We start from the raw sequence: 25,761 nt of genomic DNA on the forward strand, positions 1-25,761 counted from the left end.
TAAAAGGTTTGAAAAAAATGGGTGTTGTCTAAGCCAGAAGGCCGGAAATAAGAGAAAAGGGATGTCACAGCAACCCGTATGATTAATTCTTGACATTTTGGTTCAATGGAACCTCTAATTGGCCTGAACTATTGTTGTCACAATACCAACATTCAGACTTTAGTACTATACTTGCAGAAATACCTCATACAGGTTTGGTTTTCGATACTATCAAGAAGGTCATAAAAAGGGTTAAGCTATCCTGTTCCAACCAGTGTTGTAGTTCTCAGTTTCTGTTTAGGAATATCAAAGATTAAACCACATTAAATAACACGTTGAGCGGTAGTTATGTGTGAAAATATCCAAGTTAGGGCTGCCCGATTATGAAGAAAATATTAACCTTGTTTAGTTTGGTAATAATTGAAATCATGATTAGGACAATCATTTGGTTTTTTTTGGTACAAAACAAGACAACACTTTTTGTAATAACTAAAAAAAAATAGAACGTATTTATATGTTTTTGGGAGCAGATGTGTTAAACATGTAAAAAATATTAAGACAAATACATTTCTTTGAAACACTATAATTATACAAGTTCCTTTTGGACCATTTTTTTAAATTAGTCATTTTAATAAATATATACATTTAAACAACTCAAAATTAGTATTAATAATCTTTTTTCTTTTTTTACGATTATGCCGATTTTGTAATTGTGGAATGTAATAATTGAAATTGTAATTGAATTTCGATTAATTAGTTTATTTACACACAAAGTACAAACAGAAGAGCACGTAACATGCGAGAATAGATGCAAACAAAAATACCCCCAAAAAACCTAAGCCTCCAACTGAGGGGCGACGTAAGATCTCATGTAACCAAAACCAGAACAGCAAAAAGGTAAACTAGGGTAACAATGACTGAAGGTACTTTACTTAAGCAATATTTTGCCTTTCACATCGTTTTCCCTGTCGCCATTATTTCCCTCACTGTATGTGCTTGCCTTCCTCCACCACGGACTGCTTGCACAAAAGCTTTTTAGTTGATTAAAAACAACAAAAGTTGAAGGGTCCTTTATATTGCCTTTGTTCACTGGCAGTCTCACGATGGACGTATTTGGAATGAATCCACCTGGTCTACCATTGTACGTGATGCAGTGTGCCATTTAGTGTAGTTGAATCTTGGCATTATACTGTACCACACTCATTTCATTTCTCACACACAAAGTGCACATAATGCAAGCGCCAGCAGAAAATGACATCTCTTGCTATTCAAATATCCGTTCAGAAGTCATTTACTTTCAGACTTGTTCTCTCATATCATCTCTTATCCAGATTTTCCCAGCATGTTTAATGTTCTGTCCACGTGTTTCTTAAATCCCTCTCTGGATGGTACATGTGTTATTGCAAGAGGAGAGCGCATCATGTGGTCTGATCATGCAAAGGAGTTGCGTTAACAGCTTGAGCCTTAACCTTGCCAGCTGTATTGTTGTGGTGGCATGTTATGCTTATATAAACGAAAACACACACACACAGACACAATCCTGCCCTGCAATTTGTCTTTTTCCTTTATTAAATAACCACTGCAAGCACAAGTCCTAATGGGCTGTAACTTGCTACAAAGAAAATAAAAATGTATAATAAATAGGGGTTTTTAATCTCAATTAATCGCATGACTTCAATAGTTAACTCGCGATTAATCACAAATTGTATATATGTTCTATATGTACAATAAAATGTAAAATAAAATGTAAAGTTTTCATACTCTTGAGAACATAAAAGTAAAAAAACAAACAAAAAAACATTAAACTATTAGAAATATGGCTGCATCTTTTAGTCATTAATACAGTAATTTCATAATAATTCATAAAATTGAGTTAAAATTAAAAAAGACAATGTACTGTACTGTAAAAAAGTGAGTATGATATTGATTTGTGTTGAAGTTTTTTTTCTACCACTAGATGGCATAATTGCATTTGTAACACGCTGGTGACAGCTCAGTTCATTTTTCTTTTCATATTAAGAGCTATGTAATCTTTAACATGAAGTAACTTGTGAAATTCTGCACATTTTTCAAATTGTAAAAAACAACTTGACCCCAGTCTCCACACATATATGCATTATTACTACATTTATTACTGCTAAAATTTGACGTGGGCGTGTATGCTGCGTTGCGATGAATTCCCCAAGTACAGGCTTTCCAACTACGGGGTGGTCATTAATCGTGAGCTAAAAAAAAGAAAAATAGTGGTGTTAAAGGAACTTTAAATTAACTCAAAATTTGACACCCCTAATAATAAAGCATGGTACAAGGTGCTTCTTCTACATTTTTAACACACACACACACATATACACAGCTCAACGCAAGATTGACATGATGTAACAGTACATGCGTGTTGCTGGTAGCTAGCGTGGAACGATGTATTCATTCAGAATCTGGTTCAATCGTTTCACACGGTTGTGCATGCTTAGTGTACCAACAAGGACGTGGGCAGTAAAGCATGCACGCCCGCACGCAATGACGCCGCATTCACAATGAGGACATGTCCTGCTCCTTACAAATGCTTCTGTCACATCTCGTACGTAAAGGGCCTAGGCCCAGCGAGGCCTCACACCTTGAAATGACTAAACATGAAGAAAGTTTAAAGATGTCATTTAAATATTGCTAAGCACTAAGTTAACAACATGCCTACCTGGATCATGTTTCATCAAAAAATGATCACGTTCCCGTCCAATGTTGGTAGAGAATCCCCATCGAGTCATTTCACACACTGATATCTTTTTTTTTTTTAAATCCAGATTAGGTGTGAGCGAATTAATTTTAATTATGTGGTTCGAGATATGAGTAGTTCATTTATTGTCCGTGCTTGTAACTCAAAACACTTATATCTGAAATCATCTTTCCCCATTAAATGGAATAAATTAAAAAAATTTTGTAATGTTTACAGTGAGAAATATTTATACCTAATTACATAATTAACAATAAAACATAACAGGTTCAAATTAGACTTAGTATTAAGATAGAGGGGCCTTTCTTCATTATGGTTGTTTTAAATACACAAAGTGTAATTCTGCTTGTTTGACAGTCAAATTCAATTGGGACATTCAGTTGACAATTGCCCTTTTGTCCAACTGATGCTTATTGTTTATAAAGTGTGTTGACTTCAATGTGACCATAATGTGCTCCAATCTCAAGCACAAACTCACAAATCAAAGCAAAAACAAATTGGATCTAACAGCTTTTTTTTTTTTTTGAAAACCTTGTAAATCAAATCACTCATATCTCAAGGTACCACTAAACTCTTACAGTCTTCCTTGCCATTTGTTTTTAGTTATTTAGTTAGTAATGCCCATAGATACTGTTCACCCGATGAATGGCAATAGACATTTAAGGTTGCATCTGATTGGTCAAGTCAATTAAAAGCATGCAGTTGTATTTGAAACTTATTGCACGTCCATGCAATACGCATATTAACACTCAACATTATCACGATGACAATATTTTTTGATTGCTCAGCCTTACCGGAGAACAATAATGTTAGCAATCTGGAACTGACGTGCGATATGACATCAATAAGGTTCTCATTTTCATAATAAAAGCAAAATATAATGAATAATGTGTTTTTTTTATGTTCTATGTTATGTAGGATCTTTTTTTTAGAGCAGCTGTAAATTGTATTTTATGGGATGATTTTCATCACTTTTTACCCTGAATGAATCCTGCGATTTTTTTTCCTCCCCCAATATTTCCGGTAGTTGTGCAACTTTTGGGGAAGAATGACTTTTACTGAGACAACGCACTGCCAGCTGAAGCGTCTCATCTGTGTGTCCTCTTAAAGCATTTATTACTGCAGCTTTGAATCACTTTTACGGCGGAAGTCTATTCTTTATCACTGCAGTCTGGTTCAGGCGTGAAACAATAACTTCACTGACTGCAGAGTTTTGACGTGACAAAACACCCGGGCTGAGTGATGCTCCCCAAGTCGGGATTGTTGTGCGCCAATGCACAGATGCCAGTTAACATTTGCCTCTTATTTATGCCCCCTGCATGTCTTTCCGCCTCCCCGCTCACCTGCCCTCTTTGTGTCTCCCCAGTCCACTCCGCTCCACCTGGCAGCGGGTTACAACAGAGTGAGGATAGTTCAGCTGTTACTACAGCACGGAGCAGACGTTCACGCCAAGGACAAGGGGTATGTGCAAGTGTATATAAGTCCAACTTACTACATTGACATTCAAGACATTCTAACAAAAAGAAAATACGTCTAACTTATTTTTCAATTGCCAATTTGTATAGTGACACATTTTATGCGGCGTTAGCACTTCCATCAGCGGCAGTATGACTTCAGAGCTTGCACAAACTTTGCAGCTCTTTAATGATAATGGTCAGACAACGTTAATTTTAAGACCTGACGTTATTACGCAGGCACATTTGGTTAACTATGCGAAAAGTCATGGAACCTGAAAGCCCATAATCTTTTCCTGTTACTTTGATTATTCAGCTCGTTTTCTCAAAATGTGTTTTGCCCATTGCTATATTTACTTTCCTGAGTGATTTTTCGCAAATATTTTGAAAGGACATGCATCGTTTAAACATTCTGCCTATATGGTGGTTTTCATTTGATTTTTATCTCTCATAGATACTGTGACTTATAATACATTTTATGGCAGAATTGGGTTCTCCAATCTTATCTGGTTAGTGATTACACTTCCATATTGTGTGTTTCAGTGGTCTGGTGCCGCTACATAATGCCTGCTCCTATGGACACTATGAAGTTACTGAGCTGCTGCTAAAGGTGACATGAACCCACATTCGAGTAGCTATTGTGAAGATGGACACCAACGTCCCCTGATCTATATTTACAAAAAAGTCACACGTTGACATGATATCACGTTCTTCAACCTGTCTTATTCCCCCGCAGCACGGTGCCTGCGTAAATGCCATGGACTTATGGCAGTTTACTCCGCTGCACGAGGCGGCGTCCAAAAACCGTATTGAGGTTTGCTCCCTGTTGCTGAGCCACGGTGCCGACCCCACCTTGCTCAACTGCCATAGCAAGAGCTCCGTGGACATGGCGCCCACCCCCGAGCTCAAGGAGAGACTCTCATGTGAGTCTACGTCTTGCATTTTCTAAATAGTAAATATTTTTGACTAGAAAACTCATTCAAATGTTTTTGCATACTTATGTTGTGGATGTACTTGCAAATACTTTCAAATATACTTGTTGGCTAAATGCTAAATAAGTAGCATTTTTTCCTTTTTTTTTTAAGCATTTTGGCTACATTATACCAATTTAGTAGTTTATTTATTAGTCATTTTTAGCAGGTCAAATGCTAATAAAATAGCATTTTTTACTTGCACATGTGCAAGTCAATACCCTCTAGTAATATGGGAAATGCTATGTTTTTATAATTTAGCCTACAAAATTCTTATTCTTAAAACGTATTTACAGGTATGATCAAATGTATTTTCAAATACGTTCGAACGAGTAGTAGGAAGGATTTATATTAGGTCAACGCACATGAGCAGAGACACCTCGAAATGCAGCGTTTTAATGAATATTTTTTTTCAAGGTACTAGTTTCCCTGGCAACAAGCATCCGTAGGTAATGACAACTATGATGCAATACTAGGTAATGACAACTATGATGCAATACTCCATTAATTATTTTCTTGATTTATGGAATGGTTCTGTGTTAACCTAATCTTAGCTCCATTTTATGTCTATTGTAATACTTATGCTCAATGGTCAAGTGTAATGTTTTAGGCCCACGGGGATGACTACTTGTTTCGGCTCTTGTTGTTGGCAAACAAAACTTTGAAGTCATGTTTGTGAAATATTGGTACCCTGCAGGATCATTGCAATCCAAAAATACGTTGTTGTGGTTTTGTTAGAACTCCATTTTCCCTGCAGATGTTATGTTATGTAGTGTTAGACTATTTTCCAGCCCGCTGCAATCTGCATTGCAAGAAACCCGTCAGATGAACTCAAAAGTTGCTCGGAGTTACAAGAAAACCTTCACAGTTTTTTTTTAGTTATTTTTTTAATTCTCATGGCATGTTGACATTTTCTGTGCATGTGTGTAGATGAGTTTAAGGGCCATTCACTGCTTCAAGCCGCTCGGGAAGCTGACATGGCCAAGGCAAAGAGGAGCCTGGCGCTGGAGATCATCAACTTCAAACACCCTCACACACACGAGACAGCGCTGGTAAGACACGCAACCATTGCACTGCACGCACTGATCTTTATACCACTGCAGGGTTTTTGATATGTGTGTGTGTGCGTGTTTTCAGCATTGTGCTGTAGCATCACCACACCCCAAGAGGAAACAGGTTACAGAGTTGTTACTGAGGAAGGGAGCCAATGTTAATGAGAAGAATAAAGAGTAAGTGCAGCACAATTGGAACAATTCTGTGATTTGAAGGTGTTGCTGAGAAGTACGGAAGAGGATTAGGGCCAATGAAGAGAAGAAGAAAAAAGGTTGGCAGGATTCTGACTTTATTCTCAGCATTCTGACTTTAAAGTTCGAATTTTGACTTTAACGTGAGAGTTCTCACTTTATTCTCAGAATTCAGATTTCGTGACTTCCCACAATTCATAGCTCTACGTCACAAAGTTGGAATTCTCACTTTAAAGTCAGAATTCTGAGATTAAAGTGATAAAGTGAGAATTCCGAGATTAAAGTCAGAATTCCGAGATTAAAGTCAGAATTCTGAGAGTAAAGTCAGAATTCTGAGATCAAAGTTAGAATTCTCACGTTAAATTCAGAATTCGAAGAATAGTTAGAATTCTCACTTTGAAGTCAGAATTCTGAGAATAAAGTGAGAATCCTGCCAACCCTTTTTTATTTCTCATCACTGGCCCTAATCCTCTTCCGTAGAGAAGAAAACATACTACACCTTCTTACTTTTCCCTTCTCGTAGTTTCATGACACCTCTCCATGTGGCTGCAGAGCGCGCTCATAATGACATTATGGAAGTCCTACAGAAACATGGCGCCAAGGTACATTTTCATTCATAGATCGTTTCCTTTTATTACACTTTTATTCTCTTTACTTTATCGATGTGCCTCTGATTTGTGCTAATCTGAACACATTTAAAAGTAGTATTAGAGTTGATTTTATTTTGTTGTTTAGTTACATGCCTGCAGTGTGAGCTTTGTTCAGCGCCCATTAGAAAGCATTGGCAGTGTGTTTGGATTTGTAATTAAATGAATTCTAATCCTGGTAACTGGTGTACAAAATATTCAACAAATGTTTATTTTGTTTGATTAGTGCTGATTTTATTTTATTTTATTTTATTTTATTTTATTTTATTTTATTTTATTTTATTTTATTTTATTTTATTTTATTTTATTTTATTTTCAAAGATCAATCACAAATCATGTTCATAAAAGTTTCCCAAGGATGATAAGCTAAAGGTTTTTGCAGGTGAACGCTCTGGACACATTGGGTCAGACAGCATTGCATCGTGCGGCGCTGGCGGGCCATCTGCAGACCTGCCGGCTGTTGCTAGGATACGGGGCAGACGCCTCGCTGGTGTCGCTGCAGGGCTTCACCGCTGCTCAGATGGGAAATGAGGCTGTTCAGCAGATACTCAATGGTATGCCGGGGTTGGTGTGCTTTTGTTGACATGCCATGCCCAATTCCAATAAGAGTCGAGCCAGAAAGTCACTATTGTTATTGTTTTGCTACCAGAACACACGGGGATACAAAGTTGTATCTACTGAGGAGATTATTTATTTGGAACAATTTCAGATTTTTTCGTACAAAAAAAAATAAAATACAATTAAATCTGAAGTGGCGAACTTAATTAGTTTCAGGAGCCAATTTGTAACCTGGAAAGTTCATAAATCGAGGTAATGTCTGCCATTGAAATGAATGGAAATGCAATTAATACGTTCCAGCCCCAAAAACTAAGTTGTTGTTTTTTTAATGCAAATATCTGTCTTCTGTTCACCTTTGTAGAAAATGTCCCTGTCAGGAACTCCGATGTGGATTACAGACTTCTAGAAGCTGCTAAAGCTGGAGACCTGGACACAGTCAAGGTAATCTGGTTGTCTATAGTAGCAGATAATGTTATTTGCAAATTTGATTTAATTTCTTATCATATATTTTGGTCTGTAAAAGTCCGATTTTGGCTGACATCCTGATTTTTCTAAAAAGATTGAACACCGTTTTCATTTCTAACATAAAATATCATTACTATCATAACTTTATTTTCAATTTGTGTTTTTCTACTTTACTTTCTTATCAGCTGTAAAAGCGCCGCCAGCGCGGGTTAGTGTTCCCTGATTGATGACTAAGATTTCCAGCAAGAGGTTTTCTTTTCAGATAGAATCAGTTGCGATGGGTACAAGAAGGGAATTGTTGCAAACTCCTGCCAAATGTATTTTTTAATTGGATTAGAAATAACAGAAAAAATTCCATAAATAGCTTTCTAATGCAGTCCTTTAATTTATGCTTCAATCTGAGCATTTTTTGGGGAGCAACTTTCTGCCCTCTCACAATATTTAATTTAATGGAAATTATTTTCCATCTTGATGATTTAATTGTGGAACAAAGTTATTATTTTTGTTTGTGTGTTTGAGTTCATTTGTTCCATTTGGAGTCTTTGTTTACTTTGATTTTAAATTAGTCCTTCTATTCTGCGGGAATGAGACAAAAAGGTCTAATTTGCTATTGTACTGCTGGTTAGGGTGATTATACCATCAACTTTCCTTGTGTTACAGACAAGAATTAATTATTCTGAGCAGGAAATAATGAATTGATGTAGCTTTTTTGCCCCCCCTTTTTATAACACATACATTAAGCTTACCGTTTTTAACAGATAAACCTCGTAACACATGTCGCACTTCCTTCCTTCTCTCGCTGCAGTCGCTGTGCACGGCCCAGAATGTGAACTGCAGAGATCTGGAGGGGCGTCACTCCACCCCTCTTCACTTTGCTGCCGGCTACAACAGAGTGCAGGTGGTGGAGTACCTGCTGCACCACGGGGCCGACGTACACGCCAAGGACAAAGGGTCCGACGCTAAGTCATAAAAATCGTCATTACTGTAACAATTGCAGCGCTTGCCACGGATTAGATCATTGTCGTAAATTAACAGGAGCTCAATCATGTCCCTCCCTTTTGGCAGCGGTCTAGTCCCCCTCCATAACGCCTGCTCGTACGGTCACTACGAGGTAGCCGAGCTGCTGGTCAGACACGGCGCTTCGGTCAACGTGGCCGACCTGTGGAAGTTCTCACCACTGCACGAAGCTGCTGCCAAGGGCAAATATGAGATCTGCAAACTGCTGCTCAAGGTACATGAAAACCTAGCACATGCACACGGATATGCGTTATGGCCGTGTTGGCAGAAAAACACACATTATCGAAAAAGACCATTTTGAGCAGTTTCTCTCAAACCTTTTACACCGGATATAGATCGTGAAACAAAACTATAATAAGCAATGTAAGCTGTCATCAGTTTGACAATTTCTTTTGTGGGGATGAATTGTGCGACTTCTGACATTTAATCCAATGAATTCTTCGAATGTTATCTCAAATGGCACATTTTGGCTTCTGCTCTCTGATCCAAGTCAGGGCAAACAGTTGTGTAATACCTGGCAGTCACATCACTCTAAATGAGTAACGCAAACAAGTGTTGCAGTTTCGCATTCAAATGTGTTTTGTTGTTGTTGCTGCTTCCATAATCACCTCCAGACAAGCTTACATCACCACTGCAATGTTGCCATATGGAGCTGCATAAATTATTAGAGCAAGAGATTTCAAGCAGGTCGTACATGGGCAAATACACTCGGTGTCACAACAGGAAATGTTGTGCCTCAAGACTTGTTGTTCTGGAAATGCTTCATTTGTCATTGAACTCTGAGTTCTTGGTGAAAAGTAAACACAGCAAAAACACTTTTTGTAACATTAGGTAGACTAAAAAAAAAAAAAAAAACTTTCTGTAAGAGGCTGAAAAGGAGAACAAATAAAAGACAGTAAAATAGGGCCAGGTATCAATTCTATTTCCTCCTTCAATTCATTCAATTCGAATTTAGTTTGTTTTGATTTACATTTTTTCCAATTCATTCCAATCCGAATATTGGTTAATAATGGAACATCAATTATTCTTAAATATCAGGGACATGATAAAAACTCCACAAACATTAAATTCCAAATAACATTTTGCAGAGGCAGGAACTGGTTAAATGATTTAATTTATTAGTGAAAATAACACATGTTATGATTACATTAGTGTTACACAAACATTGACATCAGTAAGGATGAAATGAAATTATTTTCATAATTCTTATTCAATAATTGTAAATATATATATATATTTAAAAAATCTAAATTGTGTGAAAGTGCATTGAGTAAGGTCATTCATAAATGTAAGAAAATACTTTTAAATTCATGTGAACAGTAAATTTCAAGAAAACAGTAAAATATACCATAAAATTGCCTTTAAATTGCCTGTAAAATGCTATTTTCTTTTTAATTTATGAGAAAAGGGGATATTAAAATATCATGGTTTTATCAATTGATAGCAGGCCCTATAAGGAAAAACGATTCAATATCGATTATTCAATTTTTAAACCCAGCTCTACCAAAAAAAAAAAAAAAAAAAAACTAGTAAATTGGGTTATCTCTTTAAAAAAGGGTGTGACGGAAATATGTGTGGATTTACATTTTTGTGTAGTCAAAAGGCACAAGCCCTCAGAAATGCGTGTAACCTCATGTTAGCCTTGTGTTCCAGTGTGGTGACAAGTTTACCACATTATTTCTACTTTCTGAATGACAGTCTTACAGACACATCATCTGCCTCATTTCCCCTAAGCACCAGGGTACACACACATTCACGCTACCAATGCTTGTGTGTTAATCCGCTTGACTCTGGATGTTCTCTCTGAGTTCAGCAGTAGGTTTTCTTTTGTCTCCTCTGTTTGTTGTGTTCTTTTTTTGTGTAGAAGTTGTGCTTAGAATAAAGCCGCTTCTTTCACAAGTCCACTGTGGCAAATTTTCCTAAATACATTCAGGGATGTCACAGTTATGTAAAACCTGGAAAAATCCCAGAATTATGAAATCTTGTTTTCCATGTCTGGGAATGAATAATATGAATAATTGTCATGAGTCCTAACATTAAGAAGGATATTGTTTCATGTGGATATTTTATTTTTTTGCCCTCTGTAAAATGAATCCTGAATGTTTTTCTTCTCAGAAACTCAATCGTTAAATCTATGATTGCATCTCTGACTGCTTTTTAAATGCGCCTCTTCATATATTCCCTGGACGGAGAATCAATATTAGCGAGTGCTAAATTAGCATAAAAGCAACCGTAGAAAGTGGGACGATAACATTGTAACAAAGACAAAAATGTATTCAAATACTAACATTTAGCAGCCAAACATGGAGTAGTCCCAAAACATCAGATTTAAGGAGCAGATTTCAAAGTGTATATATAAATAATACATTAAAAGCGGCACATAGGAGACGTATGAGTGAAAGAAATGTCTGCTCTCACCATCCACGGATAATGTGGCGCCTTCTGTCCTGTCTCTTGTGGATAATCCTCTTTAGGCATTCATTTTTTTTTCTCATTTAGTTTTTTTTGTATTCTGCCCACAGCACGGCGCAGACCCCAGCAAAAAGAACAGAGATGGAAACACACCCTTGGACCTGGTGAAGGACGGAGACACAGACATCCAGGACCTTCTGAGAGGAGATGCGGCCTTGCTGGATGCGGCCAAGAAGGGTTGCCTGGCCAGAGTGCAGAAGTTATGCAGCCCAGACAACATCAACTGTCGGGACACGCAGGGACGAAACTCCACGCCTCTCCACCTCGCAGGTAACAGGCACTTTAGTTAGCCACAACCAAATGTAACCAAATTAAAATGTCAATAAGAAACATGTTAAATTAGTAACTAATATTGTATTTGTAATGCCGGATTTTTTTTTTGATACAGCTGTCAAATTGGACGCCATTGGACTGTGCTAGTGTACCTAATGTTGTGGCTGGCGAGTGAATGCTCAATAATGGTGTCCTTTGAGGTTGTGTGAACCTTTTAGCAGAAATGCTGAACACTCTCAGGGACACACATAGGCAATCAGTGTATAATCTCCAAGTCGACTTGAGAGGCAGCACTCTTGTTACAGCGCCTCAGAGGCACAAATACTTGTAAATCCATATTTCATGCATGCTGGGGCTGATAAAATCAGCAGTGTTCACTAAAACATGCTGAGCTCGAAGCTTATTATGCAAGGCAACATAGGCGCTGCATTTTCTTGTACAATCTTTTCCTAGAAGCTTACTTGGATTTTTTTTTTTTATCTGGATATAAATGTTCTTATCATTTGGGATTTGAAGGTGTTGGCCCGATTAGGTTTTCTTGTCTGACAAGATCAAATTTTAATATCCTTTAGTGATGATAAGCTGTTTCTCACAATGGCCGGTGCAAACATGTTCTACTTTCTCAAATAGCTGTCCATCTTTCATGATACGCATAGCTGACAGGTGCGTTGTTAATTATAGGGTGTGTAATATCTAAGGGGATTGGATAGGAGAGTCTTTCTGAATGTTCTGAACACCTTTTTTATGACTGTGTCATATGGAGCGTTCCATAGTGGAGCTGCGTGGATGTCGATCAATTTCTTGTAGTTGTCGTCATCACCATCAACTATTATTGTTATTATTAAGGATGTTCAATACCACTTTTTTTCTAATACCATTAGGCCTATGAATATTTAACTCCTGAATACTCACCGATACTGATGCCAAGTACAGCTACCACTAGTACTTTTGATACATAAAATTTCCCCAAAAACCTATGACTGATAATAAAAAGCAAAACAAAAAAAACAACGTATATCTCAATGTAGCATTTTTCCTTTCATGAAATTAAAGGCAATTTTCTATTCTTCTAATTTCTAGTTCCTGATCGTAAAACGGCCACCCCATCACTGAGCTTTAGTAGTATACGTCAGTAGGATTTAAGCCTCATATTACTATGAAAAGCCAAAGTCACACATTGAAATCTGTAAATTATCAGATTGTTGTCCAAATAATCTGCCAGGATCGTTCTGCGGTTTGCATACCTGGTTGTGCACAGATTGCGAATTTATGTTATTTCATAACATGGAAATGGAAAGCTCCACTAAAAATTAAAGTGGAGTCAGCGATTATGTGTTGGCCATTAAAAGTGTAAATTTGATAAACCCACACAAGAGGTTTTGGGGAAAAGAAGCCTGCAGTCAAGCCCCAAGGCTGCAATGCAAAGTTTCTGCTACAAACATATTTTTTCTGCATTTTTTAAATATCTATTAACATATCACCAGGCAGACAATTTAATTGAGCACAGATTTCAATACAAATCTTAGAGTAGTGGCAAATTATTTTCAGTCTGTTTGTCTTCATCTGTTTGTGCTGCAGCTGACATTGACCTGACTTCATGTTGCCGCTTCACGTTGCTTCTATTTACCGACCTCTTTTCCTCCCACCGTGCCGTCTAGCTGGCTACAACAACCTGGAGGTGGCGGAGTATCTGCTGGAGCACGGAGCTGACGTGAATGCACAGGACAAAGGAGGTCTAATACCGTTGCACAACGCCGCTTCGTACGGGGTAAGACACACAACACAACCGTTTAAATTGATCACGGCACAATAACCAAAACTGTCATTTTTCTTCTCGGGGACCTCAACAACATCAGTCTGATAAAAGAATCATGAAACACATGTTGAATGAACAGTCGCATATCTCTGACGAACAAACACTCGAATTTAGCATCTCCCGCTGCTTCTCAGTGGGAGGCTACATTGTGTAGTTGGCACGTGAGCGCAGAGTGAGAACAAGAAGATAGAAGGACAAAAAATGAGAGGTGGGAAAAAGAAGGATTATGATAATGTTAATAATTTATAAGATTCCCACTCTGGAGCAAGCATATTGTGTCGCTTTGGTTTTATAGCAGCACACAAGCTTTTTTTCACTCAATATATTGCAGTGGTCTCTTGAGTTATTTTTTATTAATTTTTCTAAAGATTAAATTAGAAAAAAAAATGTCTAGGATTAGGAATAAAATTCTACGACGGCGTTTTTGGGCCACGTATATTTTTTTCAGAGGGGGGGTAATATTCCGAGAAAAAAAACGTACAAATTTGCGACTTAATAATGTGGCAAATTTGCGTACTACTCGGATGTTTGTGCCAATACGTTTCGGTCGTGTTTTCAAATAAAGAGATAGTAATTACTTTAGCAGAGATTAACCAAATTATGTTTGAAGCGTTGGGTACGGCCAGCGACTAAGAGACCTCGCTTTGCGAAGGTCCACACCCTGACGATTAAGCATTTAAGTAACAGTAATTTCTGGACTATAAACTGCACCCGACTGTAAGCCGCAGGTGTTTTAATGTTACCGCACCGGGTTCCCGCTACTTTATTTTCCATTTTGAAGGTTCAAATTGTCTCACTCTCGTTCTGTCTCTCCTCCTGAATTTGGCCGCACTTGGTATGTTTTGCTCTGCCTGACGCGTTTGCGCTTCCATTATAGTGCGCCTCCTTGTGTTCTGATGGATAAGCCGCACCTTTGTATTAGCCGCAGAGTCGAATGCAAGTGAAAAAAGTAGCGGCTTATAGTCCAGAAATTACTGTAATTCGTTAAAATGTGTATTTACTTGTACATTTATCTTTCCATAATTATTAGTTGCACATACAAGTAGCTAAGTTGATGTGTCAAATCTGCTGCTCTCCGTCATTCACTTGCATTTACCTAAAGTATGCTAGCTTCTGATTGGTTAGTGTTTAGTCAGCTGATAGGCGATCAGGAAGTGTTGTCGCTCTCGCTGTTGTGTATGATGAGCAAAGTTTAAATTAAGAATGAATCCGTCCCCATCCTGCCTTTTCATTTTCTAAACAGTGTCCCATTCAATAATGTTAAGTGTTTTTAGTCACGGAACAAATGAAATATGAATTTCTAATCTTGGTTTCATCTTCTCCATCATCACATCCAGCATGTGGACATCGCTGCCCTTCTCATCAAGTACAACACGTGCGTCAACGCCACCGACAAATGGGCCTTCACGCCACTCCACGAGGCGGCGCAGAAGGGGCGCACGCAGCTTTGCGCTCTGCTTTTGGCCCATGGAGCTGATCCCACCATGAAGAACCAGGAAGGACAGACACCCCTGGACTTGGCAACAGTATGAGACTTTCTTATACTGTAATATACTGTTCATAGAAAATTGACCATCATATCAATCTTTCTGTTACAGGCCGATGACATCAGAGCGTTGCTAATCGATGCCATGCCACCAGATGCCCTGCCCAGCTGTCTAAAACCACAGGCCACAGTGGTTAGTGTTATCTTTGATCAAGGGTGGATACTTAGAAATACCAAAGCAAAAAACATATTGATTTGACATTATATTTGAGATAACACGGGCATTGGCAAAAGCGCAAATCTGCTGGTGCTTGCGTTGGTGGATTATGAATAAAGCAGTCAAATCCAACAGTTTTTATCCATTTCAGGGGGCGGCCATTTTGCCACTTGCTATCGAATGAAAATTCACTGTTGCTAACGACCAATCACGGCTCACCTGCTTACTGAGTTTGGTCATGTAACTTTCACAAGCTGAGCCATGATTGCTCGTTACTTGAGCCCAGAATAACTGTGATGTCATTTTCAGTCTTTCAGATAAAAGCAAGTGGATTTTGCTAGTGGGGGCACACACAACATATTGAATGAATGATTTTGTCTTGTACAATTAACTCATTCACTGCCATTGACAGCTATAGACGTCAAAAATTCATTTGAACTATTTCTATTTGTTTAACTTTTTTTTCCCACTTTTGCTAGCAAGAGTATGAAAACCTAGAATTTTTTGGGGAAATTCAGATATAAAATGTGCAATTAATTACAATTAAAAATTTTAATCGCCCGAGGCGATTAATTTATAGGTTTTCATACTCTTGTTAACAAAAGTAGAAAAAAAATGTTAAACTAATAGAAATAGTTCAAATGAATTTTTTACGTTTATAGCCGTCAATGGCAGTGAATGCGTTTAATCACTTTAAAAACAAATTTTTCCACTTGCTGTCGACTGAAGATGGCATCACCTGTGCTGAGGTAACGACCAATCATGGCTCACCTGTTTTCTGGGTTTGGTCAGCAAATTGAGCCATGATTGGTCGTTACCTACTTCCTCAGCACAGGTGATGTCATTAATTCTGGACAAAATATTAACTTTTTGCTGCTGAAAATGGCTGAATGAGTCAAGTATCCCTTAATTTTTTTTTTATAATAATTGGGGTGTGGGGGGGGGGGTGACTTCCCCTCTAAATAAATGAAATGTAAACATGAAGCACGAGTCAATCCGATCAAATGTGAATCCTGCGATTACCACTCGCAGGTGAGTGCCAGTGTAGTGACAGCAGGCGCCACAGGGGGCGTGGTCATCTCCCCTTCGCCGACGCCATCCTCTTGCCTATCAGCCGCCAGCAGCATCGACAACCTGACCACGCCCCTCGGGGACATCACGGTGGGCGGCGCCACTGGTACGGCGGACGGCGCATCTGGCTCGGACAGGAAGGAAGGCGAGAGTACGGATAGAAAAACACATTTTTGTTTAGTTTAGTTTTGTTTGTATCCACTTTATTCTGACATCTCTCCACCTTTTCCAGCTCTACTGGATATGACCATCAACCAGTTCTTAAAGAGTCTGGGACTGGAACACCTCCGAGACATCTTCCAGAGAGAACAGGTACGCATCACTTTTGCTTCTCAAAGAAAGATCAAGGTGAAAGGAATACGTGAAGAATCGGTTGAGGGAGTGAGTGCAAAAGATCGAAATTGGAGGCACAGTCAGCATTGGAAGACAAGGCAAGCAGGGAGATGAAGAGAGAGCGAGAAAGAAGCCGACAGACCGAGAGAAAGAAAAAGAGAGCGGCAGGAAGACAAATTGAAAGTGACAGCTGGCTCAAGTCCAAGCACCAAAGTCAGGAGTGGATGCAATATGCAGCCTGTGTGTTTCTCCTAATTCCCCTGAAGGGAAGCAAGTCTGCATTGATATTCGGAGTGGCGAGCTGGAGGAGTGTGTTGTCTGTCTGTGTGTGGCGAGAAAAGAATGTTTTGTAACGTAAACAACCACTCACGCTTTAGCTGTTTATTTCATATGCTTTGAAAACCACATTGAGTCTTGTTGTGGTTTGTAGACATGGAAAACAAGTAGCTTGTTTACACCATATAGACGCAAATTCTTATTTATGCCAGTGTTTTTTTACAGCGTGATTCAAACGTTCACTTCATTCCGACTGCCGTCTGCATCTCCTTGAGTTTTTCTCAACACGTCTTTATGCATTCAGGGTGCCACTTTAGGCCCGCAAACATCGATGACAGACGAGAGTAGATTAAAGTTGCGATTTAAATTGGAGAGTTCACTGGCCTCCCCGCGTCCCTTCATCGGAACAAACTTGCAAACTTCACCGCTATCGCTTTGATCAGTGCTCCATGACCGCCGTGCATTCATTAACCTTTCCTGCACGCCGTGCTGGACTAACGCTCATGAATATTTGTCAGCCATTGTCTCTGCAATAAGACTACAATTGCATAGTCAATTATCTACTGCTTGCTTTGGAAAACTTGTTTTGAACACAATCAATTGTCTGCTTGTTTGTTGGATCGTAGCGCTTGCACAAACATTTACATGATTAAAGCATATTTTTTTCAGAAATACGTTTCACTAGTGCTGTCACTCAAATATTTTTAGAATCGATTAATCTATCAATCATTTTTTCTTACATTTGCTTGAAATGAATGCCAATTTTCTATTCTTTTAATTTCTAATTCCGAGTTCATTCAATCAATCTTATTAGCATCTTATTACAAAAAAACGTCCAACAGGTAGCAACAGAGAATAAGAGATCAACCAGAGCCATGTTGCAAAAATGCTCTTTTCCCCAATGTTTTGAACAGTTTTGTAAATAATGATGAAACTTAGCTATAGTCCAATGCTAATTGCTGCAAAACGAAAACAGATACAAATATCATTTTTTTCTGACGAAAGAAGAGGCTCTAATCTTTCTTTTGGTAGGTTTTTATAGCAATAGAACACAATATTCTGTGAGCCTTTCAAAATCAGTCAAAATACAGTAAAACAGGCGGAAGCGAAGGGGGTTGCTTCGGTGAATGAGTTAAAATAGTTGTCGATTAATTTAATAATCAATTACTTGTTGATTAATCCATTAATTTTGGCGCGCTTCACTTCTGACCATCCATTTACAAATGTGTGCAAAATTAAAATTTTACCAAATTACAAACGTGTCTGTTTTCCTGTTGTCCGAGCAGATCTCGCTGGACGTTCTGGCGGACATGGGCCACGAGGAGCTGAAGGAGATCGGGATCAACGCCTACGGGCACAGACACAAACTCATCAAGGGCATCGAGCGGCTGCTGGGAGGTCAGCAAGGTGAGACAGGAAGGTTCCTGAAATGCGCTACATTAGCAGCTCGAGCCAGGAATTTGTCCGTTTCTACTAAAAAGTAGTGATGTGAAAAATGAAGCTTCATGAAGCACTTATGATATTTTTTGACTCCACTAGATGGTGCTCTCGATTTAAAGATTAAGGCTTGTGTGGTGGAAGTTGATGACATTTCCACTGCACCTTTAAACCAAGAGTGCCGTCTCGTGGAGTCCAAAAGTATCACAAATGCTTCATGAAGCTTCATTTTCCCATCACTACTAAAAATGTCCTGTTCCCTGTCATAACTAACAGTATCCTAACCCCAAAACACAAAATACTCCCGGTTAAAATGATACAGCGTATAGGCTTACTATGTCATTACTATGGGCCCTATGCTGTTTCGGCAGGTGCCAACCCATACCTGACGTTCCACTGCTCCAGCCAGGGCACTGTGCTCATCGACCTGGCCCCAGACGACAAGGAGTTCCAGTCAGTGGAGGAAGAAGTAAGCACACACACACACATGCAAAAAAAAATGTAGCTCAACTTCCAATAATTACCTGGTGAATCACACATTGTTTCATATTGGTGTAGCTGTCAAGTAACTGTCAATACTGTGAAAGCAGTAATAGAAGCAGATAGCAGTGTGAACAATTTCAACACTAATGAGCACATTCAGATGTAAATGAAACCTTAATATTCTGACTGTTGCATGTCAGGTACTGCACTTCATTTGCCGTTGAAATAGAAATACATTTTAACTCATTCACTGCCATTGACGGCTATAGACGTCAAAAATTCAGTTGAACTATTTCTAGTTTAACATTTTTTTCCCACTTTTGTTATCAAAAGTATGAAAATCTAGAAATTTTTTTTGTATTAGAACAGATATAAAATTTGTGATTAATCGTGAGTTAACTAGTAAAGTCATGCAATTAATTACGTTTAAAAATTGTAATTGCCCGACGCCCCTAATTTTTAATAATTTTTTGTTAAAAGAAAACATTATTAAAAATGAAAAATATATTTATTTATTTTTTAGAAAAGGTTATAAAAAATTAGGGGCATCAGGCAATTAATTTTTTTTATCATAATTAATCGCATGACTTCACTAGTTAACTCACGATTAATCACAAATTTTATATCTGTTCTAAATCTAGAACAAAAAAATTGAGGTTTTCATACTCTTGTTAACAAAAATGGGGAAAAAAATGTTGAACTAATAAAAATAGTTCAAATGAATTTTTGACGTCTATAGCTGTCAAAGGCAGTTAATGAGTTAATAGGGATGGGCAACCTAGTATCGGGCTGGTATCAGCTGCCCCCTTGTGGCCATTCAGGAACTAGAAATTAGAACTCAAAAGAATAGAAAATTACCATTAATTTTATGCAAATTTAAGGGAAATTGATATATTGGGATATATAGATCTTTCTTTTAAAAAAAAAAGGTGTTGTATTGAATATCCTTACACGTGAGTATTCGCCGTTAAACCATCACTCCCCCGTAGTACCAAAACTAACCTGTGAGGGGCAGCATCTTGCCATCCAGATTGCCGGATTATACAAAGAAGAAAGTGTGGAGGAGGAAAGTTAACTATTTGCTTCTGTTGTACACATTGCCCCAATACAATTTAAATCAACTTTTTTTTTTTTTTGCATTCAGATAGTGTGCGTGAATTCATTTTAATTAATTATTATTAATTAATTAATTAATGCCAGCACAGTCAATTGTCAGTCTTTTGAAAGACAATCTTTTTAATCAGGAATGCAAATGACATTTCAGTCCGTCTCTGAAGGGACACATCGCTGCTCAGACACAAAGAAAAGCGTTTGCATTTCATTAGCATCTTCTTTTTTTTTTGTCATCCTCCTTTTGAATCTGTAAAGAGCTTTCTTGTCATCTTCTCCTCCTTGTGCGTCCTCAGCTGCAGAGCACCATCAGAGAGCACCGTGACGGCGGCAACGCCGGCGGCGTCTTCAGCCAGTACAACATCATCAAGGTGACGCCTCAAAAAACTTGAGGGGCTTCATTAGCTGACAAGGAACTTCAAAGTCAGGGTCCCTTCAATAAAACACACTTTTTTTTTGTGGGTCATTCTATGTGCGCAGATTCAGAAGGTGGTGAACAAGAAGTTACGGGAGAGATACTCGCACAGACAGAAGGAGATTGTTGATGAAAACCACAACCACCATAACGAGCGCATGCTCTTTCATGGTAACTGGATGGGTTTATTTGTTGAAGGTTGATGGGTCAACCCGGCGTCACCTCACACGTTTCCTCCCCGTCAGGCTCTCCCTTCATCAACGCCATCATCCACAAAGGCTTCGACGAGCGCCACGCCTACATCGGCGGCATGTTCGGCGCCGGCATCTACTTCGCCGAGAACTCCTCCAAAAGCAACCAGTACGTTTACGGGATCGGCGGAGGCACGGGTTGCCCCACCCACAAGGACCGATCATGCTACGTTTGTCACAGGTAAATCATTCGACTTCCTCCAAGGCATTTTCCCACATGTGAACAAATGCTGCATTTGTGTTGCTTTTCAGGCAGATGTTGTTCTGCAGAGTGACGCTGGGGAAGTCCTTCCTTCAGTTTAGCGCCATGAAGATGGCCCACGCGCCCCCCGGACATCACTCCGTCATCGGGCGGCCCAGTGTCAATGGACTGGCCTATGCGGAGTACGTCATCTACAGAGGAGAGCAGGTTTGTCTTCTCGGCTTAAATATTAGTACACGTCACACAAATGGATTTCATACTGCGTGACACATTTCAGATTTTTTTGCTATAATTTGCCAACGGTCATACACCAACAGAGAAATAAAAAAATTATATATATATATATATATATATATATATATAAATAATTTTTTTATTTCTCTTATATATAAAAAAAAGACATTTAAAAAAAAAAATATATATATATATATATATATAAAGAAGACAGAAAAAAAATATAAGACGTAAAAAAAAAATATATATATATATGAAGAAAAATAAATAAATAGAATATATAAGACAAAATATATCTATATATATATATATATATATGTATATATATATATATAAAAATAAAATAATAAACATTATATATATATATATATATATATATATAAAAGACATTTAAAAAAATATATATATAAGACGTAAAAATAAAGAAATAAATATATATATATATATATATATATATATATATATATATATATATATATATGAAGAAAAATAAATAAATAAAATATATAAGACAAAATATATATATATATATATATATATATATATATATATATATATATATAAAATAAAATAATAAACATATATATATATATATATAAGAAAACAGATAGAAATCCAATGCACATTGGATGTTACATTTGACACGGCAAAAAAAAAAAAAAAGTGCAAATATGCATGAAAACATTGTAGTTTTATTTTAACATTGTTAATAAGAATATGCAGAAGTGTTTCACTTCAAGTCAGTTTTCTTCAAGTCTTCATGTGATTGGCTGGTGACCAGATTTGTTCGATACTGAACAGATACCTAAAACTGACATCGAAAAATGCTGATAAACATGAAATACAGCATGTCATATTTAATTTCACAGAGCCGATCAATGACGTCATTGATCGATCAATCGGGCGAATTAAAACATTACATCCGATCACTGATTTAACATAAAATACTAAATATCGTCCGATCCCAATCCAGCCATGTGAAGTCTAATACATTACTTGACAGCATGTCTCAGCATTGCCCTGTGTTCATTGTTTCAAGCGAACCGTGATTTTGTCGTTGCCAGGCTTACCCAGAGTACTTGATCACGTACCAGATTGTCAAACCTGAAAGCGTGGCCACGCCCACCGCCCCGGCCGAGCAGAAGTCCTAACGCACGCTTGCCTCACAGCGAGCATCCGAAGGTCGAGACGCCTCCCATAAAGACGGCCACCGGCGGCGGCCAGCGGCCTTTTTGGAAGCCCCTGAGCCCAAGTAAGTGTGGCGGATCGCACCGACGGGCATCAGCGACACCGGGCGACATTGCCCAAAGGGCGGAGTCCAAAGTGGCCATTTGACTTCTAATTTGTTACTGAGCAGAGCGAGGAAGCTTTTTACGTTACATGAATCAAGAGTCTTCAGATGAACGACAGACCACATCGCAAGGGACCACCTGAAAAACAAACACGAGGACCAACATGCACTGCTGCTGTTTACCTGGCTGTTACTCACCTTTGACCTGACTTTGTAAGCAGATATGGGATCAATAGATGTCAAAGTGAAAGCACCGTCACCAGCGCCGTGTGAGAGGAATCAGGCCGCCATCATCTGCAAGTAATCCCCTCACAATTGCGGACTTATTTTTTTCATCAGTCACCTTACAAATAATGGCTTACGGATGATTTGATACAATTTTAATTTGTCACCAAGACCCACAAAATGTTATATCATTTGAATGAGAACATTTCATTTAGAATATTGTACTTTTAAAACATATTTTAATGTACGGAAGCGTATTGCATTCACTTGGGACCCATGGACACATTTTTGGGGAGCTTTGTTTGTTTTAGTACATTTTTTTTTTAAATGTTGTTTTTCCTGAATATTTTTTTCTTTTTTTTAATATAAAATGATTCCTTGTTTTTCTGGGGGGGGGGACGTTTTTTCTGAGTAATTTTTCCGTTTTAGAAAATAATATTTTTTCTTTTTTTTCCTGAATATTTTTGTCACTTGGAGTTCAGAGGTAAAAAAAAACAATTTTTTTTTTTAAATAACCCCCAGCCCCGTTTTTCTGAGTAATATTTCCTCCTGTTTTTTCAGATTTTTTTTCCCCAATATTTTCTTGATGAAAATATTCAGAAAAAAAGAAAAAAAATACTCAAAACGAGTTTTTTTTTTTCAAGCCAATGCAATATGCTTCTGTATTAATGACATATTGACATAAATATAAAGAATCATTCCGTTTTTACCACACATTTACTTTTTTTTTTACTTCATTTCAATTAATCTTGTGCTGCTCCCTCCTGCGTGTCCGCTTTGGCCACAAGGAGGCAGTATACTACAGACAGGAAGCCACCCACCGTCCTTTTTCACAGATGATAAACCACTACTACTATTTAATCAGAGCTTTGGCACCATCTTGTGGCATTTTAGGGCCTTTCAGAAAGGACACCCCAAAAAAAACACAAACAGGTGAATTTTGCACCAAATAGCAGTTCCATGCAAAAAAAAAAATTAAAAAATAGGTGAACCGCAGATGAGCGAAGGATTACTGTACGTTGATGTCAAACGTCCACATGGGCTCTTCACATTTCTTTCTTGTCGATTGTGAGGTCAGTCGGTCTATGTTGGTGTTTACAAGTGCTTCGTCATAGCACATTTCAAATTCCTCACGCTCGAGTACTGTATGGTGAATGTGACCAGCTTATGTCCACTTGTATATGGAAAGAGCATGTATAAGATATCCTTGATATCCACCTTAAGGTCATAATAGTAGACCAAAAGTGGCATAAAATCAGGTGTTACCTGTCTTACTAGTAATGACCAAGAGTGTACTAGTAAATTGACTCTAACCTGGAAATCAAGGATTGAAATAAATGTCTTTATCATTTCATAACACTATTAAAACACATTGGACCACACATCAGGTAAAAATCCAAAATACAGTGACACGCAAGCAGATGAAATACAAAACATTGTTATACTTTTACAATTCCTGTGAACTAGGCAGCTTTATAAAAAAAAAAATAAAAATCTAACGTATTTGTGCCTCATGTTGATACTTTTTTTGTATTTTCCATGCTGTGCACCAGAATTTTCTCTTTTTTAACACTCCCCTCTATATATATTCTTTAATTTGTCTAAATGTGGCTGATTAGTTTGGCATATTCGAGCAAGGAGCCATGTTTGTTAACTTCAGTGAGTTGAAAATGGCCGCTGTCAGAAAGGCGAACGAAATGACGTTTTCCTCCAATGACTTCAAAAATGGACTCTCTGGATTTTTAGTCTTACTCTTTTCTCCGTGCTGGTGCGCAGGAGGACTGGAAATGTCATATTGTAACCCAGTTCTCGTCTGTTAGCGAACTTGTGAATTCGTCAAGCTGGCCTCAATTCAAAGTCATCAGCCGCCACAATGATTGCTTCCGGGGGCTAACTTCAAAATAAAAGCTAAGGAAGGCGTTCATATCCATGTACAGTATTGTTTTGCTCTTATATTGAAGTTGACCTTCACGATGCGTTACGTAGCAGCTTATGCACAACCGTTGTAGCGGCTTGGTTGACGATACAAAATTATAGCCAGTATGCCTGAAGGGTCAGCCGGCCTTCTTGTAAATACGTTTTTGAACTGCTTCATAAAAAGAGAAAAAAAGGATTGATGAAAAAAAGATTTCCTCACTGGTTGTGTTTGTTTTACTTCATGTTGTACAACTGGTTGTACATCACTGCTGTCCACACATGTTGTTGTACAGAAAACAAAATGTAATAAAGAGAAAAAAAAATAAGAATAAAAGAACTCCATCGAGTCTGTGTTGTTTTTGTATTGCAACAAAGTCAAGTCCTCCAAATCCTCAGTACATTTCACCAGTTTATTATTATTATTATTTTTCACTACTTGAGGCAGACACGGTCGTTATACTCAATAAACAAAGAATGTTTTACATTACTGGCCCTAAACTAGATATCAAATACTAAACGAATGCTCAAAACGACGTGCTTTTCTGGTGGTGGTGTTTAGTGGGTGTAATTTACTATGCGTCCACTGGAGGGCGCGCACAACCACAAACAGTACACGTAAGTGCGTTTTGTGTTATAATTACTGTTAATGAAACCAAATCGAAAGAATTTTTCCCGAATATGTATAAAATAAACATTGTTAATATATAAGTTTTAAAACAAACTTAAAATGAAAACAAAAAAGCACCAATGACCGCAACACGAGAGAAAACTGCAGTTCCCATCCTAGCCATTAGTAATGAGTTTCACGCTTACTTCCAAAAGGAGTAGGAAGAAGTATAAATTGATCTGTTCCTGCCCCTTTAATCTTCATTACATGATTAATATATCAAATATTCTTTGTCAACACACGATATAACATTATACAGTGCACAATAAAACTATTCAGTAACATAATAGAACATTCATAAGTGTAACACATTGTGGCCACTGAGCGGCGCTGCTAACCTAAAGTTCTGCTGTAATCATCCTTGTTAGACGCATTGTGCAGTATATATTTATATTTCATTTGTATGTTTATTAAAGAATAAAATATTTGTTATTTCTATTTTAAATGATCTGATTTATAGTTATAGGGTCAGGGATGGTGTAAATCCCCCCCTCCTCTCCCCCACACACAAAAACACTCGTGTAT

At 37.9% G+C, this 25,761-nt stretch overlaps 1 protein-coding gene across 2 annotated transcripts in view; it reads left to right on the forward strand.

Moving 5' to 3' along the window:
* The window catches only part of LOC144063915 (poly [ADP-ribose] polymerase tankyrase-1), a 60,705-nt gene extending 37,780 nt beyond the window's left edge, over positions 1 to 22,925 (forward strand). For both annotated transcript variants that reach the window (XM_077585905.1, XM_077585906.1), the window contains 23 exons: positions 4,071 to 4,165; positions 4,702 to 4,768; positions 4,895 to 5,081; positions 6,060 to 6,181; positions 6,267 to 6,358; positions 6,897 to 6,975; positions 7,403 to 7,574; positions 7,940 to 8,019; positions 8,849 to 8,994; positions 9,109 to 9,274; positions 11,583 to 11,802; positions 13,464 to 13,573; positions 14,959 to 15,147; positions 15,220 to 15,300; positions 16,357 to 16,546; positions 16,628 to 16,707; positions 18,291 to 18,411; positions 18,813 to 18,910; positions 20,331 to 20,405; positions 20,515 to 20,620; positions 20,695 to 20,881; positions 20,953 to 21,109; positions 22,201 to 22,925. In XM_077585905.1, coding sequence (XP_077442031.1) covers positions 4,071 to 4,165; positions 4,702 to 4,768; positions 4,895 to 5,081; positions 6,060 to 6,181; positions 6,267 to 6,358; positions 6,897 to 6,975; positions 7,403 to 7,574; positions 7,940 to 8,019; positions 8,849 to 8,994; positions 9,109 to 9,274; positions 11,583 to 11,802; positions 13,464 to 13,573; positions 14,959 to 15,147; positions 15,220 to 15,300; positions 16,357 to 16,546; positions 16,628 to 16,707; positions 18,291 to 18,411; positions 18,813 to 18,910; positions 20,331 to 20,405; positions 20,515 to 20,620; positions 20,695 to 20,881; positions 20,953 to 21,109; positions 22,201 to 22,287 — 2,907 coding nt within the window. In that variant the 3' untranslated portion in view covers positions 22,288 to 22,925. The remainder of the gene's footprint in view (positions 1 to 4,070; positions 4,166 to 4,701; positions 4,769 to 4,894; positions 5,082 to 6,059; positions 6,182 to 6,266; positions 6,359 to 6,896; positions 6,976 to 7,402; positions 7,575 to 7,939; positions 8,020 to 8,848; positions 8,995 to 9,108; positions 9,275 to 11,582; positions 11,803 to 13,463; positions 13,574 to 14,958; positions 15,148 to 15,219; positions 15,301 to 16,356; positions 16,547 to 16,627; positions 16,708 to 18,290; positions 18,412 to 18,812; positions 18,911 to 20,330; positions 20,406 to 20,514; positions 20,621 to 20,694; positions 20,882 to 20,952; positions 21,110 to 22,200) is intronic.
* Positions 22,926 to 25,761: the final 2,836 nt, after the last annotated feature.

The sequence above is a fragment of the Vanacampus margaritifer genome, chromosome 14 (genome assembly GCF_051991255.1).
Source record: "Vanacampus margaritifer isolate UIUO_Vmar chromosome 14, RoL_Vmar_1.0, whole genome shotgun sequence".
In the NCBI taxonomy this organism is placed as follows: domain Eukaryota; kingdom Metazoa; phylum Chordata; class Actinopteri; order Syngnathiformes; family Syngnathidae; genus Vanacampus; species Vanacampus margaritifer.